Raw genomic sequence first — 18,632 nt, 5'->3', positions numbered from 1 at the left:
TCTGCTTTTTTAAAGTGTGTAGTACAGACCTTCAAAAATAAAACAACAAAAATAAACAGCAGTTATTCCTCATATTTTGTAACTCGTTAACCTCAATGTCAAATACATGAAAATATAAACGTTTTAAATATATACAAAACAATGACAATACATTACCTATCTGAACATATTAAGCATAAAAAATCAAGAAGAAATTAGCTAAATGACAGTTTTTCATATTTAGTTCTCCTGTACTCCCATGAAACAGTCTGTCTTATCTATCCCTGTTCTGTCTTACCCTACCACTGAGCAAACTCTTCCCTGCTCTTAAATACTCTATCTTTCCCTCCCTCAGCATTGCATGGGGATTTGGGGCTTGTTAAATTGGAACACAATTAGTCACAGCATTCTTTTCAGACAGTGTTTTCTTTTTTTTCTTTTTTTTTGTAAGACTGTTAAGGCTATTTTCTTGCTTTAAACATTTAGTGATATAACTCTTAATTGATATAGATGAACTATATAACTTTTTTTTACACTTAAATGAGATGAGCACCCCTCAATAGAATAATTAGAATAGCCACTATTTCCGTTTTAAATCAGGATGCTCTTCATGGGTGAATTAAGTAAATGCATCATTTTACCAGATACATTATCCAACATTCAATATAACTGCTGCATTCAATTCATTAAGTATATATATACTAGGTGTCCTTTTACTAATCACAGTTTTTCAACATTTTCACATTATATTGGGTAAGGTGTTACAGTGGGCACCCAATTGACACTGATTTAAAAGACTATATGATGGTTTGAAACTAATCTAAGTGGTCTAAAATAAAAAAAAGCATAATATACTTAAAATGTATTATTTAATTGCTTTGCAACATAAATTCAGCGGTACAACAATAATTATACTGAAAAAAATTATACATTTTTGTTCCCCAACATCCCACATAGCAACATTGTGACGGCCCAGACCCGTCCCACATGGAATGACGATCTGGCCCACATGCAGGGTGGAATGACGGCTCTTGGGTGGCCCAGTCCTGTTAGCCTCTTCCTTTACTACTGCAAATGTGTTTAACAAACACAGAGTCACAGCAGCCAAAAAAGAAAAAAGATATAATAAGAGTTAAGTGCCCAACTAATGGACACACTAATGAATGAATGAATGAGGCATTTATATAGCGCTTTTCATATGTACTACTGTACGCCCAAAGCGCTTTACAGTCATGTCGGGGTCTCTCCTCAACCACCACCAGTGTGCAGCATCCACTTGGATGATGTGACGGCAGCCACAGTACAACGGCGCCAGTGTGCTCACAACACACCAGATGGTGGAGAGAGGAGAGAGAGTGATTGAGCGAATTCAGTGGATGGGGATTATTAGGAGGCCATGATTGGGAAGGGCCATTGGAGGGAATGTGGCCAGGACACTCTTTTATGAGAAGTGCCATGGGATTTTTAATGACCACAGAGAGTCAGGACCTCGGTTTTACGTCTCATCCGAAGGACGGGTCACCATTATGGTGACTTTAAATGAAACACATTAGAGTTAAACCCCTGTTCACAGTTTGAGATGCTGCGACAGGCTCCAGCATCCATATAGACCACATAGACAATTTGATTAAGGGCTGGTTCTTCAATAGTTACTAACTATGGAAAAACAACTTCCCATTTGACATTTTTATTTCAGACATGCAAACCTGAAAACATATGTCTTTGAAATGTGTCCTATCTTGTCTAAAGCATGCTATAGTACATCATCTCCTTAAGCTTATGACGCAGTTGAACATGCAATTATTTTATAGCGTTTGTGCAGGGACTGACTCTTTTCTTCTTACTTTAAGTACAAAAGCTGGGGAAAAAATTGTGAAATTATTTCTCAGATTCTGCAGTTTGTGGGGTTCCACAGGGGTCAATTCTGGGCCCATATTGTTTTCTTTCTACATGTTAGCACTCAGTTTTATTTGTCAAAAATATAATGTTGCATATCATTGTAATGCAGATGACACTCAACTGTATCTTGTATTGAAGGCAGGTGATGGCACTCCATTAAAGGGGCATTCCACCCATTTGAACATTGTTTTTTATTTAAAGTGGGTTATATATGTAGTCGAAATGTAAAATAAATTTTGAATTTGGTGCCTTCGTGACCGAGGAAAGACAAAAAATAACTTCAGGACGCATTTGTATGAAAGACAACAACTCCCACAATGCACCACATTGCACAGCTCCGCAAGCCACTCCCACTAATCCAGAAAGCGCATATCTGCCTATAAGAGAAATCACTCTTCCGTCTACAAGGCTAGCTACCACCAGAGCTTGAAATTAATTTCACATTCACACAAAATGTCTAGTTAGTTGGCGAACTCATTAGTGCATTACTCCTCGTTTGTATTTCTTTCGAAAAGGTGAATTATTGCATGGTACCTGGATGTTCAGTCAGAACATATGCGGTGCGAAACTAGGATAGTTCTCAACACAAACGTCCGTGTCCTCGTCTGATTCAGAGATTTCGTCCAGGAGAAATTGTCATCGTTGAAATTCTTTGCCGCAGACGGACTCTATCTCTGTGTTCGTAGTTGCATAGTGAGATCACCGGCGCCACCAGTCCGCCCTAACTCGAGCCAGTCCGGGCTCCTCGTCCACGGCAGGCAGGTCTTCTGCCTCGGCTGCTCTTCGCTATAATGCGGCTTGTAAAGGTAGCCACAAACACCTGATTCAAACTTCAGACTTCCGAAATCCTCTTCTTCTATATCATATTGAGCACTCTCCTCCGCTATTGTCATTACTTTACATCTGTCTCCACAGCGCCTGTTAGCTTAGCTTCAAACAAGATGGAGGATATTGCTTTCAGTTTCAGAGAGTAAAGTCCCACCCACTGATCTGTAATAGGTCTGTAGCGTGAGCGGGTCCCGCCCCCTGGGAAAGATGAGGAACGAGTGTTTGTAGTCTCAACAGAAATCCCCCCCTCTTACACTTCCTCCTACAATGACGCAAAATGACGATTTTTGCGTCATTGTAGGAGGAAGTGTAAAAGGTAAATAACGGATTTCTCCCGTCTCAGGGGAAAATGAGAGAGAGTTGCACGACCATTCAATAGTATGACTGGGTTTCTAACAATGCAAAGCTTAATGCAAATGGGTGGAGTGTCCCTTTAAATGCTTCAATGTATTGCTTGAGTGAAATTAAATTATGGATGGAACAGAATCTTTTACAACTTAATGAAGCTAAAACAGAATCCCTAGTATTTGGCTCCATTAGGTCACCCACTCACATACTTGACTGTTTAGGCCCTCTTGCCTCTAAATATACATATGCAAGCAAAGAATCTGGGAGTTGTCTTTGATTCAGAGCTTCGGTGGTGAAGGCTGACTTCTTTCATTTAAGGCGCAATGCAAAAATTAAACCCAGGTTATACAGGCTTGTATAATTTTAAGGTTGGACAATTGTAATTCATTGTATCTAGGGCTTCCTTGTATAATGTTGAATCGCTTTCAACTCTTACAAAATGCAGTAGCTTTGACTGGGACCAAGAAGCAGGTCACTGTTTCCCCAGAACTACACTGTAAAAAATGATTGTGATTTTAACAGCAAGAGACTGTAAAAATGCTACAGTGAAAAACTGTTAATTGGTTAACAGAAAGTTTCCTTACTATATACGGTAAATTAGCCTGACTTCGTCATACTCATATTCTAGTCAGAATGTAAGTCTGATACTGCTTCATTGGGCTTTTATTATGGGGCGTGTCTCAACCGAACCAGGAAAAAAAAAAACTCTGCACTCAATTGGATAGACCTACAACCAAAGCATGTAAATGACGCATGTTCTTCATTCATAGTTTCAACCAACAAAATGTTGCGGCTCTCTGTTCCTCTTTTAAAATGAATGCGCTGTGGATATCTTCTATAACAGACGTGATGGCGGAATCTACACATGATGTTTCATAAACAAAGTTCGGGAGGAGCACGTACAAATAATCAATCCAATATCAACTTGTCATCAAACAATACCATGTCTAACGTTACCCTATCTATCAGCATGAGGAAGCATATTCACTCTGGCAACTTACCTAACACTCCTTGACAGTTTTTCAGCATCCCTCCACCACCCCGAATCCTCACTCTTGTCTTGGCTTGTTCTCTCACAACCAGGAACACGGGGGGAGTATGGCTACCGAGCCCACAGCCCTCTCCTCGGACAGCACGTCATATACGCATTTATTCTATCTGACTTATTTGTGTGAACTCGTTAAATCTCATATACGCATTTATTCTATCTGACTTATTTGTAAGTGTGAACTCGTGAAATCTCAATTCTCCAGCGGCAGTCATCTTTGTTGTAAACTAATTCAAACCAACCGCTCTTTGATGACGTGTGTGATTACGTAACCGCAAATCATCTGTCTATCATCGATTAAAGCCCGCCCTGGCAATTTGATTGGCTCGGCCTTCTGGGAGCCGAGCATAATTACTCCTCAATGGATCGAGTCCAGACCGAACTTCCCGACCAAAAAATGTTGTGGGCGGGGTTCGGGCTGGCACCCAGGCTAACGGTAAATAACTGTGATAGATCTATTGGTACATTTAATGTAATTTTACCATAAAATACCGTTAAAGTATAACGGTACAAAAAGTCATTGTATAATTTACAGTGAAAAATCGTAAATTTACATTCCCACAATTACCTGCGTGACACTTCACATTTGATGTATTTTTGTTGAAATAACTATGTTTCGTCATAGTCTTCTTCGTTTTTTTTCTAATCAGTTATGTACATTAGGGTTTTATGTTACATTTAATGCTGTTAAATGTTTATTGTATTTTTATTGTTACCATGATGGTGTTTAATGTTTGATGATGATGGTGTTTATGAATGACACTGTGCAGCTTCTAGTATTAACTTTCTTGTGGAAGAACTGCTTGTGATGAGCTTTGATTGATCATGTGACTCTCATTACTGCTGTGATTGTTGGTTGTCAGTGCATAACAATGGTACAAAACAGAAATTAATACTTCAATAGGTCGTTAAATTAACATTATATCAGATAATGAAATACGGTTTATTACTGTAAATTTTAAAGTTAAGTCTGTAAAACCTAAAATGTTGCTATCGTATTTTTTACTGGAAATTTCTGGTAACCACAGCTGCCATTTTTTTTCCGTAAATTTAACAGATTTTTTATTTTTTTTTACAGTGCAGTGGCTCCAAGTTAATTTCAGGGTCCAGTTTAAGGTTTTAATGTTTGTTTTTAAGGCCTTGCATGGTATTGCTCCCAAATATATTTAGGATCTGGTTTATCAGACGACAAGGCCATTTAGGTAATCTCAAACATTACTGTTAAAGATCCCTAAATCTAATCAAAAGTCCAAAGGGGATCGCCTTCACTATTGCTGCACCTCGCCTCTGGAATAACCTGCCTTTGGACATTAGATGTTATACTACATTGGGTATTTTTAAATCACGTTTGAGAGCACATTTCCTTGCCAAGGTGTATGGTTGAGCTACAGTACTGTAGCAGTTGATTGTACCTTGTTTTACCGTTGTCTTTTGTTTTAAGTGTCTTTTTGGTTTGGTGTTTAATGTTTTTTGTATTTTTTGAAATATTGTTTTACTGGAAAGCACTTTGGCCACCTCACATTGTTTTTAAATGTGCTATACAAATAAACTAAACTAACTAAAAGAATATGCACATATGGGGATCTTCAGGTAAATTGCTCTTTTGTTTACTTTACCTAGTCAGTTTATGTTCATTAACATTTTGAGCAACTCGGTCATGAGTGGCCAATTATGAGCAGATGTATCCAGTAGATGGTTATTTAATTAATTTTGGAGTGGTTATAATTGGCCCTCTCTTTGCACACTTGATCACTTTGGGATTTTCTGATGATCCCTAAACTCATTTAATCTGTTGTCACTGCTTAATTTAGACCCCTTTCGTTGGAGTTAGCATAATAAGTATAATGAGTTTGAGCAAATTACCAACCTGTGCCTTCTCATGTAAACAGAGTGGCAATGTATTGGAAGTGTCGTGATAATTTAATAGCTGTTTTCGTGGGACTTATAAAATTAACCTAAAGGAAGCTATTTTCATCCAAAACTTAGTATACTAAATGCAGTTATACTCTAGTCATCATGGAGAAAGCTTTGGATTAAGCATCTTTCAGGGCATCAGTGTAATGACTAAATACTATATAATTACTGAATACATTTTGCCAAATCCATATCTTACTTGTGAAAAGAGGCTGATGATAACGTTTGCTCCAACTTTTTAAATTGTTCTTATGCACCTAACTGTAATAAAACAGGATTGTTTTTGAATTGTTTGTAATATTAGTAACTACTTCCTGATCCCTCCATTTTAGACGTAAACCAACAACTTGATTGTTAGCAGGTAAGATATATGTAACCTTGAAGCTACAAGCAAACATTTCCATTTTTTTTTTTCATTTTCATTGAAACTTCAAATTTATAGAAAAAAATCAATTTATTACAGAGTATCCATTTAATCCATTTATTACAGTGTACTATATGAAACAGTGAACAGAACAGCACTTGGTAAGTAAATCAAGACAGTGATTCCCAAATGTTTTCTCCATTAACATGATGAAGATGAAACAATATGTTTTACCTGAAACTTATAGCTGAACAGACTTCACTTCCTCTGAGGATGCAGATAACAGTTTAACATGGTTTATTGGTAATGATCACTATTTCTGACAATTAAAGTCTCTTTATAGGACTACAAATATTTCTTTTTTTGAAATTACTAGACAAAGTGTCAAATTGAATGACTTTCCAGACACTTAAACCTTTATCGTTGAAACCTTTACAATGGAAACTTTATTTATATTTATTTTGAACATTTTCATTAAAGCATTCCTTATTTCTTTTGTTCGCACACCATAAATGATTGGATTGACACTTGCAGAAAATACTATATACAGTACGTAACACCCAGAAAGGTATTTACATCGATTGGGATTGGAATGTAAAGATTTCGTGATAGAAAGGTAATACTCCCCACAAAGTAAAAACACATCATAACCATTAAGTGTGTACCACAGGTATGAAAGGCTTTCCAACGATCCTCTCCAGCTGCAGCCCCCAACACAACATGCAAGATTTTCACATAAGAGAAGAAAATAACAGATAATCAATTCCTACAAAACAGATTATCACAACTAATCCCATTGCATTATTTTTGCTTATTGAATCACAGGCCAAGCTAACAAGAGCCATGTGGTCACAGTAGCAATGATGGATAACATTAGACCCACAAAAAGACAAAAGTGAAGCCAAAGCAACCAGTGCAAACATTATAGTGCCACTTCTGATCAATGTAAAAATAAGCAGTTTCATAAACATGGCTGAGTTCATGATTTCAGTGTAATGTAATGGCTTGCAAATGGCCACAAAGCGATCTAAAGCCATAGCTAAAAGTATGGTGGATTCTATAGAAGAAAATAAATGAGTAACAAACATTTGTGTCACATCCGGTTAAAGATATTTCATTCAAGTTAACCCCCTGAGGTCGGCTCATTTTTTTCCTTATCAGTGAAAATAAATAAATAAAATAAAATATTACTTTTTATCTTATATGCTTGTGTTATACATCAATCGATCCTGTTAAGTGTGTATTATTTTTGTGTATACTCACAATAAAAATAAAGTGTTGTGCTTTTCGCCAAATAAAGAAAAATAAACATGATGCGAGTTCTGCCTTCTCTCTGTCAGTGTAGTCCATTCTGAAACGCGTCCGAAAATGAACCATAACTCAGCGAATACTCAGTCAAACAGACATACAGACACACAGGCATGAAGCTTGAATTCTCTTCTTTTAAATGAAGTAATTTATATAAAAAACAAATATTCTCATCTTGTGAAATCTGCATTAAAAGAGAGCGATTCCAATCGAGCTAATTAGAGCTCATTCAGATGTAATGTGACCCCGCCCACGGAGAGCGCGCGCTATTCAAACGCAAATGTCTGAGGCAATCCACGCAAACTGTGAACGCCCCATATCAGCTCGAGAAAACACATCAGATCATTGTACTTGTTTACACAGTCTCGCAGCGCTGTGAGGAATAATACTATAATGGAAAATTTACCTCAGAAGTACGAGGAGCAACAGATCCGAGGCTATGGAATAATGTAGTAATTTTTTTTTTCATTCTCAAGTGCGGCGCGTATCTGTGCATGAATGAATGAATGAACGGCAGAGATGCCGCTGTTTACCACAACTGGCAAAAGACGGTTTAAATTTGAATCGTTTCTGTCTGTGAATGTTTCGCTTTTAGCAAACTGTATTGCTATAGGCTACTGAGTAAAAATCGAGTGAAATATGTTGAAATAAAATGTATTTGTATAAGCAACGTATTAAACTGCAAATTAACATTTATATTTCTTATAATAAAAACGAAAGTTACTATGTTACAGACATATGAAAGACAACATTTCATTGATTAGTTTTGGAAAGATTATACATTTTTACTGTAAAATATCTGCCACCTCAAATAAGCTTTTGTTTGCCAATTTTTGCTCATATGTTAAATATAGTATGTTTTGTCAAAAATAATCAAATAATATGTTATAGTGTTTATTCCAATGTAGCCTAGGCTATATTCAAGTAATGAATCCTTAACTTTGAAATATGTATGATAAAATGTATACTTTAGTTTTTACAAAGAAATATTACACTTGAATTGTTGTTGTAATTGTAACCTTTTTAATAAAAAAAAAAAAAAATACAAGGTAGATGTAAACAAACTAATAAAAGGTAAATATAAGCCTTTTCTTTAAAATAATTTTTTATTGTGTTTTATTAGTGACAAATTTGGGGAGAGGATAAATATTCCAAAACTGAAAATACAGTATGAGAATTAACTGCACAATTACTAGACATGTTTTCCTTTTGATATTATAGGCCAATTTGCAAGCACAATTTGTGGAAAAATAAAAAAAACACGAGATGCTTCCAACAGTTGCTCTTGCATTCTTTCTTGTGACACACCTGAATGAATGGCTCATTAAGTATGTGGGCCCCATTGTCTCCAGGTGCGAACCACTAAATATGCATGATCGTTGACGCCCACTCCGCATATTGCCTTTCCAGACAGAAAGTGTTTTGCAAAATTTAAATCAATGCATTGTGTTATGTGAATGATTAGGCAGGATAATTTTCACATCATTTTGAAGAAAAAAACTCTAGGCGATGACATCCATTAGTCAAAAGTCTTATTGACACATATTTAGAATGTGTTTTATGGCCTTATTTCAGAAACTTTAGTTTTTAGTTTTTTCAATAACCATGCATAAACATTATTCTCTCAAAAATACAAACATGTACATGCATGGTGCTCACATATGATGGTAGCCCTGTTTGTGCTATATAGAGTGAATTTACACCTTTGCCATTAATATGTTTATAAGCAACTGAAAAAAGCAAAAATGTCAGGGCATGTCAGAACATCTCAAGGACCCCAAAAACACCTTAGACCCCAGAGGGTTAAAGAGGAAACCAAGAAGCATTGCTGGGATAATGGCAGTGGGTACAATGATGTCAACAACTGCCAAAGCAGACACTAGAATGTACATTGGACTGTGAAGACTTTCTGTATTTCTGATCACGAAAAGCAACAAAGAATTCCCCAGCACGACCAAAATGTAACTTACAAAAAATGGCAGGAAAAGCAGACGTCTGTATTTGTAGATCTCTGGAAATCCCATAAATAAGAACTTTGAGGAACTCCAAGAAGCAAACATCTCACATACAATCATGGCACTCTGAATGTGGTCGTTGCAACCTATTTTACAGGGTAAGTACAAAATGATTATTATTTATCACTTGATGGAATTAAATAAACATCATGTTTGGAATAAGCCATATAGTTCAGCAACACATTGTGACCTCTATATTAAATGGCAGTTATCACATATTTAGCTACTCAATGAATTGAAAACACAATTACTCCAGCAAATGCAAAAGTATCATGTATGAAATATCCACCAATTGTCTGGTACATTCTCCTGTCTTAGCCTTTCTTAAAGTTTTTTTCATGAGCAACATTCTTGTTGGAATTTCATGACTTTGTTCCCAGGCTATTTCTCATCCTGCCTGCATAGGTAGTAACTACAACAAAGTACTTTTTGTAAATTAAAAGACCTGTCAACAAAACAAATAAAAATGTATTTTTGTCAAAATTGGAAATTGCAACATCACAACAATCGCATCACTGGTAACCACCCCAAAACAAAGACAATTATAAGTCTTACAAGTTTATTCTCAATAGAAATATACATTCATTCTTACATTTACATGAAAATAAAATACATTATCAATTTTTCTGTTCACTATAGTCATATTTGCTCAGATTCGGGTGCATGGAAACATACCTGCCTGAGTGTCTTGCTTTCTCTGTCGTTTGGTCATTCGCTGTAGAATAGGGGCCCACATTAAGACTTGAAGCCATTCGAATGGGACCATATATACAGTGAGTTTGATCAATGCTCCCATAGGAATAAGACAACAAACTATACAGCCACTGACCTTGTATATGTCACGGGTCTAGGGCCGAGAACACCCACCACTCCGGAGGAGCTACACCAAAGTACACCAAGAGGCTATTGGAATTGGACAAAGGTCCAGGACCTTCCGATGACGAACAGCAGACAACAATTTGCGCTGGGTAGAGGGCAATGACCGTCGAATAAGGTGCAGCCGACCACAGTAGGTGGTGGGCATGGCGCAAGAGGCTACAGGTAGGTAGCGGCAGACAGTGGGCTTTCTCTTTTCACAGGACAGCATCAGATAACTGAGTGTCACCTTTCTTTCACAGGTCAGCGGAGATTGGACAGAGGACCGGGACCTTCCAATGACGGGCAGCAAACAACAGTGTGTGGTGAGCAGAGGGCAATGACCGTCAGATAAGGTACAGCAGACGACAGTAGGTGATGGGCAGGACACAAGGGACTACAGGTGGATAGCAGCAGACGGCGGGCTTTCTCTTCTCACAGGACAGCATCAGATAACTGAGTGTCACCTTTCTTTCACAGGGCAGCAGCAGTCGGAATGCAGCGGCAGATAACAGGATCTCTGTTCACAGAACAGCAATGGTGAGTACAGAATCCAGCAGTTAGTAACTGAGTATTCTCTTACCACAGAGCAGCAATGGCAGAATACAGCGGCGGATGACAGGATCTCTCTGTTCACAGAACAGCAATGGTGAGTACAGAATCCCGCAGTCAATAACTGAGTCTTCTCCTACCACGGGACAACAATGGCAGAATGCAGTGGCGGATAACAGGATCTCTCCGTTCACAGAACAGCAATAGTGAGTACAGAATCCAGCAGTTAGTAACTGAGTCTTCTCTTACCACAGAGCAGAAATGGCAGAATACAGCGGCGGATGACAGGATCTCTCTGTTCACAGAACAGCAATGGTGAGTACAGAATCCTGCAGTTAGTAACTGAGTCTTCTCTTACCACAGAGCAGCAATGGCAGAATACAGCGGCGGATGACAGGATCTCTCTGTTCACAGAACAGCAATGGTGAGTACAGAATCCCGCAGTCAATAACTGAGTCTTCTCCTACCACGGGACAACAATGGCAGAATGCAGTGGCGGATAACAGTATCTCTCCGTTCACAGAACAGCAATAGTGAGTACAGAATCCAGCAGTTAGTAACTGAGTCTTCTCTTACCACAGAGCAGAAATGGCAGAATACAGCGGCGGATGACAGGATCTCTCTGTTCACAGAACAGCAATGGTGAGTACAGAATCCTGCAGTTAGTAACGGAGTCTTCTTTTACCCCAGGACAGCAATGGCAGAATGCAGATCTTCACAACACACAAAGCAGAATTTCTCTTTTCTTTACCACGGCAGCATGAACTGGGACACCTGTACAGAGCTTTACCCACAGCAGTTCAAATTAATTCCTGACGCCCCACCGGGCTAGACCATCCCCGACAAAGCTTTCAGAGTGCTGGTAGCATTTAATTTTCCCCACACTCGTGCATGCATCAAACCACTTTAAATCTTCACACGTGCTCACTTCAATCGTCAGACACTGCAATGACACACCACTTCGCAGTGAAAAGTGTACCTTCACTTCAGCTCATCGGGGCCGGTAAATCCACTGTTATGATCTTCAAAGGGAGATATCAGTTTTGACGAACAATCCGAAATACAGAGCCCACTCGTCTCTCTCACAATAACAACCGTCTTTGCTTCTGCTGCTGACCCACCGCTTTTGCCTCTCTCGCTCTCGTGACTCACGCTTTAATCGCGACCGCTCTGCCCTTCGTGCCGCGCCTCTTCAAAGCGCCGCTTTTAAATCCCCCGTTGGAGACACGCGTTCCAATGACCGCTTGATTAGCTGCTGCAGCTGCCGCTTGTCAATATGGGCGGCCATGACAGGCCGCCGGAACCGGCCTGGTTTCGCGCAGGAAGTCTCCCCCCAGGGGAACTCGTTCCGCTCCCCAAAGTTCCCCTTCGTCACCTGGTGACATCCTCCCTCACCATTCCGTTCTAATCCCTAGAACGGGAGCCGGACACCCATTCTCCATACCTTATCGGAGGCAATCCTTGAGTCTCTCGTTGCGAGCGTCTAGGTGGCACAGCGGGTTCTACTTCCCCTGGCTCAACCTCTGGGAACCTGGGTAGCACAGCCCAGCCCACCCAAGGCGGTCCTGGGACTACTGCACTCTTAAAAGAAATGGTTCTATTTAGAACCAGAAATGGTTCTATCACCCGCTTCATATATGGAACTCCAAAATGGTTCTATATAGAACCACTTTAATGGGTTCCATAAATAGAACCCCAAATGGTTCTTTGAATCCAAGTTAGATGGTTCTATATAGAACCATTTAAGGGTTCTTTATTATTAAACAAGTTAATTATTATTGAATAAGAAAATATAACCAATCCAGAAAATTCTGTTTAAATCAGTTTAAATGTATTCAATTGATTAAACAAAAATATTAGTGTCATATTTAAAATTACACCTCTATATACTCTGTATTAGACAGCAAATTTTACATTTATATTTAAGATGTTTAATTACATTTAACCATTTAGTTTGAATTATTTCATTTAAGCATTTTCACTTTGCAATAAACATACATAAGCTTGTTTATGTACATATACAGTACTTCACTTTTACATGTATCTCTGAAATGAGGAAAAACAAATCATTTTTGATATTTGACAATGCAGATAAAAATCAATACATGAACAATTAAAACATCTATTAAATAGCACTTGGATTTGGATTTAGATCTGGCTTCAGCACCATGGATCATGTGCAGGTGCTGAACCAGCTGCTCGAGCGGACCAGGGAGTACAAGATGCCGCTGGTCCTGGCTTTCGTCGACTATGAGAAGGCCTTCGACTCGGTCGAGATTAACGCCGTGTTGCTCGCCCTCCAACAACAAGGCATCGGTGACGAGCACGTGGCCCTGCTGCAGGAGCTGAACAGCAACTGCGCCACCACCATCACCCTGTTCAACCGGCCGCTTAATATCAAGGTCGGCCGCGGGGTCAAGCAGGGAGACACCATCTCGCCTAAGCTTTTCACCGCCTGTCTCGAGCAAATTTTCCGGCAGCTCAACTGGGACGAGGTCGGCATCAAGATCAACGGCCGCTGGCTCAATCACCTGCGCTTTGCCGATGACATCGTGCTGATAGGCTGTTCGGCGGTCGATGTACAGCAGCGGCTTGACCAGCTCAACCAGGCTGGTGCCCGGTTCGGCCTCAAAATCAATCTGGCCAAAACTAAGTGGATGCGCAACGACCAGGTGGCCGACACCACCCTCCATGTCGACCAGTATCAGCTCCAGCAAGTAGATAGCTATATCTACTTGGGCCAGGAGCTGACCATCGACCACAAGATTGGCCGAGAACTGGCACGACGACGCCGAGCAGCCTGGGTCAGCTTCGGCTCAATTGCCGAGACGGCCAACAACAGAGCCATTGACCCGGACATCAGGGCTGCCCTATTCAACAGCACCGTCCTGCCAGCCATGCTCTATGGGGCTGAGACCTGGACAATGACGGCAGCCGACCGGCTAAAGCTGGCCGTGACTGAACGCGCAATCGAGCGCCGCATGATCGGGGTCCAACAGACCGACCACGTCCGCAACGAGCAGTTGCGGGCCATGACCAGGGTGGACGACGCGGTGGACCTGGCCAACAAGGCCAAGAAGCGCTGGGCCGGGCACCTGATGCGGCGGACGGACAAAAGATGGACGCGCGAAGTCACCGTCTGGCTGCCGATCGACATCAAGCGGCCACGTGGACGCCCTGCAACACGATGGCGCGACTCGCTACGACAAGATCTGGGACACAATTGGATGAGGCTCGCCCAGGACCGACAGACCTGGGCAGATCGTTGTGGTCTGCGCTGACCACTTTTGGCCGGCGAAGACAGACCGATTCTGGATTCTGGATTCTGGAAATAGCACTACAATTTACACAAGTTGACTGTACATTTTTAGTACAGGTATTGGTGTTCTTGTGTCATGCTCTTGTGTAAGTTTAAGCATATATTTTTGAATAAAAGTCATTGTGTGCTTAATGTTAACCGGGTATTGCACATTGATTAAGAAAATAGACTGCAAACAGGCATTCCACAGCCTGTGTCATGTCATGTCAATGTCTGCCTCTCTTATGATGTTCACATTGTCCATTATAATGCTGACGCTTTCAGCCTTGAGAGGATCAGGAGAGCCGTTAAACACTATGGTTGGTGTCGGACCTTTGGGTTCCTGTAAAACAAACATTTCACCTTTTGAGTGCTTTTCACCAATTAACAGAAGTCATCAAATAGACTTAAAATCACCCCATAATTTACTCACCAACAAGCCAACCTATGTGTATGACTTTGTTTCTTCAGTTTAGCACAATCTGAGATATATTTAATAATAAAAAGCTTTGTAATGTGTTTGAATGTCAACTTTGAAGAACATTCAACATGCTACCACGTCAGCTCTACTTTGATTACTTTGAATCTCATTAGTTCTTTCGTTCTTGTAACTGAATTGTTCATGACACAACACAGACATGACAGCTAAGCACGTGACACGCAAGAACCAACAAGACTCATAATTATTGATGTGGAGCTGATGTGCCACCCCATTGGATGTTATTTCATTTATATACATAGTCTAATTAAAGCAACTTTAATCTTTTTATCTCACTAATGTACCATTTGTAAGGTACTGTATCATTTTGCTTTAGAAGACAAGTATAAACCCCTGGAGTTGTACAGATTTCTTTTATGATTTAAATTGGGGTGCTATTCAATGACATTACAAAGCAGTGCAAACAGTACAAAGTTTATGACTAAGGAAAGAGAGTGAGTAAATTATAGGGTACTTTTTTTTTTTTTTTAATTGTTACAAATTTGGCATAAGGGTGAGTAAACTGACTAATATTTTTATACTTGCATGAACAGTTCCTTTAATTCAAGTCAGGTGCATCAAATGTTAATGAAACTACAGAAGACTATACTTACACTATCTACACAGTAGAGGAAGCTGGCGTTTTCTTTGAATAGTGCTGGCAGTAAAATGAGTGCAGCATTCCTAACGGGACCTACAAACAGATACAAATGATTGTATATTAGGTACAGACATCAATTAAAGGGATAGTTTACCCAAAAATGAAAATTCTGTCATCATTCACTCACTCTTGTCATTTTAAACCTATATAGCTTTCCTTCTTCAGCATAACACTAATATATATTTTGAAGAATGTTGGTAACCGAACAATGCTGGAACCCATTCACTTCTATTACATGGACACAAAACCAATGCAGGTCAATGGGCACCGCCGTTGTTCGGTTACCATCCTTCTTCAAAATATCTTCTGTGTTCTGAAGAAGAAAGTCATTAAGATTTGAAATGACAAGAGGTGAGTAAATGATGACAATTTTTATTTTTGGCTAAACTATTCCTTTAATATTTGCATTATTTTAATACATGTTTTCACTCATACAATTTATAGGAGCTACAACCTTTTCATTGACAATGCAAACAATGCAACTTTACACAGGGGATGGAACAGATAGGTTGGATGGGGAAAAATATATGGTGTTGTTACCTTCTGTGGTTTCCTCTGCTGGTCCAATGAGATTGGCGTAGAGGTTTTTTTGACTTGCTTCTTTTGCACTCCTAATGATGTTTGGGGCCATTTCATTCAGGGATGTTTCCATGTTCTTCGCCAAGTCTGTTGCAAACCTCATTGTCATTTCATGCAGCATCTTAAAAACAAAACATTTGTTTACTTCAGATGCTTATTTCCAAATTACACACTTTCAGCCAAACAAGTTCCTTAAAGTCAGCATGGACTGGAGGTTGCAACTGACTACTATTTAGTGATGTTTTTCCGAGACAGAATGTTCAATAAGAAAAATAGTGGGTGTGGTAAAGTAATCAAAATGACTACAGGCGTCGAATCCCATTTGATTAAAATAACATGAACTTGATTAGAAATAAAGTGTAGACATCTGGATCATATTTTCTATTCAATTTGCAATTCATTTGTTGTAAAATTTCATTAAAACATTGACATTTCTACCAGAAATGATTCTGTGTCGTTATGGTGGCAATCGAGACGCAGATGAGTGAATGCCGGCGTCAGGTTTCTGTGAACGCAGTAATGGGTGTCAACCAGGCTTAAATATGTCGAGTGGTGATTGGCTAGATCTGTGGTTAAAGAATGACGTGATATTAGAGTCTTCCTGGTAGAATTTGCGCTAGAGCTCCCATTTATAAATTACCTCAATTTTTAACAGCAGTATATACCTAAAATTAAAATAATAAAAATAGAATAAGAATAAAACTAAATAACTTTATATCAAATAAAATACTTAATATTTGGCAGACGCTTTTATCTAAAGGGACTTGCATTGCGTTTAATCTATACATTTATTAGTATGTGTTCCCTGGGATACCCTTTTGCATTGCTAACGCATTGCTCTACCAAATGAGCTATAGGAATTCACAGAAATATAATTACACTGATTTTTCTTATCTGCCTGACACAAAATGTAACAATGTTTACTCACAAGCTGTGGCACTCCAAGAAAAGGAAACTGCTCCATTACTTCAGCTGCAGGTCTGTCCATAAGCTGTCCTCTTTTGAAAAGACTGCGCTTCATCCAGTTCTTGACCTCAGAGTAACTGGGATTGCTTTTACGCAACTCCAGGGTGATGGCATTAATGTGTTCCCAGAAACTTGTCTCATCCTCACTCATTACTTCCAGGTCCAACAAAATATGAGGCTGGAAGACAGTATTGTGCAGTACGTAAATATGAATCAAAGTCACAGAATAAAATATTTAAGATTGAAACATCCATCTTAAAAACTGATGTATCACTTAAGGAACACTTAACCAAATACCTCATGTGAACAAGCAGAATCTTTATATGCCATTATATCCAATGGTTCTCTTCTACATTTTGCACTCTGAAATAATTGTCAACGTGTTTCATGTTAAGACTAATTTAATCTGCCTTTGACATCAGATTTATTGAACTGAACTTGCCTCTTGTTTTTGACTAAGTCCCTCAGAATCTGTTTGTCCAGCACACTTCCTTTTAATCCCATACTTCTTCATTTGCAGAACGATCGATGAGCTAACCAAGGGAATCTTTTCTTTTTAAAATTTGTTTCTAAGGCATTCCAACAATGTATCCTGTAGACACATTTACACTTTCTTAGATTTTTTTATGAGCAATAATCTCAATATTTTCACAATATTAAAAGAACTGCAATATGTTCATACATAACCAGAGGAGCTGCCATCCTTCAGAAATGGAAAGTGGGTGATCAAACTCCCCAGAACATCTCCATACATTTTATGATTTGGGTACCTAAGAAACATAATCAAATATATTATTTCTGTACCCAACAACCACCAAGTTTAACATAAAATACATTTAACTGTTATAAAATACAATGAAATACAATACTGTACCAGGTGTGCTTAGTGATGCTGTCAAACACTTGAATCAGTAATGCACAGATGTGAGACTTGTCCTTCTTAAAGCCGATATGATTAAAATATGTCATGTTTCTCCAACTGAGTCTTCAGAACATCAATGATAGGCACATACTGAAACTCTGAATACTCTGAAACTTTATTTTGCATCAATGAGGTTTATAGTTTGAAGCCAGTGGCACGTGTCATCTACTGACCATTTATCAACCATGGTCATCTGGGGATAAAAGAAAACAGAGCATAATTAACACTTCACAAGCCAACTATGCATTAAACACACCTAAACATGTATGGCTTTAGAACATTTGAATACTAAATTTAACCATGTGCTATCATCACTTTAATCTAGCGCATGCGTACAGTAAACATAGACGAACACTGCAACTGTGCACAGTTTTAATACAGACCGGCCGGAAGTTTTGAACTGTAGTAGTGTAGGCTACACTTTCCTGCTGAGTTTAGCTCCAACCCTGATTAAACACACCTGAACAAGCTAATCAAGATCTTCGTTTGTTCTGGGTTGGAGCTAAAGACTGCACAAAAGTAGAGCTCGCGGCCCAAAGTTAAGACCTTACGTTACTGTACATAACATAGGCCTGGGAAAAATACTCGCCACAAACGGAGTATGTGTGAAACTGCGAC

At 39.1% G+C, this 18,632-nt stretch overlaps 1 protein-coding gene, 1 long non-coding RNA gene and 1 pseudogene across 3 annotated transcripts; all 3 read right to left on the bottom strand.

Annotated features, from left to right (window-relative positions):
* Positions 1–6,789: 6,789 nt before the first annotated feature.
* Positions 6,790–9,712, bottom strand: LOC307167250 (olfactory receptor 52E8-like; annotated as a pseudogene). The gene is made up of 2 exons: positions 9,494–9,712; positions 6,790–7,505 (listed from the first exon to the last, which is right to left on the bottom strand). The product of its transcript is annotated as an olfactory receptor 52E8-like (transcript).
* A 3,220-nt stretch (positions 9,713–12,932) lies between these two features.
* LOC307167299 (uncharacterized protein) lies at positions 12,933–17,431 on the bottom strand. Its single transcript, XM_079886284.1, has 6 exons — positions 17,390–17,431; positions 17,055–17,270; positions 16,088–16,247; positions 15,501–15,580; positions 14,449–14,751; positions 12,933–13,245 (listed from the first exon to the last, which is right to left on the bottom strand). Exons 1-5 carry the CDS (start codon positions 17,420–17,422, stop codon positions 14,626–14,628), a joined length of 615 nt encoding a protein of 204 aa, XP_079742410.1. The 5' UTR covers positions 17,423–17,431; the 3' UTR covers positions 12,933–13,245; positions 14,449–14,625.
* Positions 17,432–17,540: 109 nt separating this feature from the next.
* LOC307167298 lies at positions 17,541–18,195 on the bottom strand. Its single transcript, XR_013822751.1, has 3 exons — positions 17,967–18,195; positions 17,775–17,862; positions 17,541–17,684 (listed from the first exon to the last, which is right to left on the bottom strand). It is a non-coding gene; the product is annotated as an uncharacterized lncRNA (long non-coding RNA).
* Between the last annotated feature and the right edge of the window lie 437 nt (positions 18,196–18,632).

This window comes from Squalius cephalus (assembly GCF_949319135.1).
Source record: "Squalius cephalus genome assembly, chromosome: 11".
Taxonomy (NCBI): Eukaryota; Metazoa; Chordata; class Actinopteri; order Cypriniformes; family Leuciscidae; genus Squalius; species Squalius cephalus.
The sequence above is the reverse complement of the archived record's forward strand: the minus strand, read 5'-3'. Positions and strand labels throughout refer to the sequence as shown.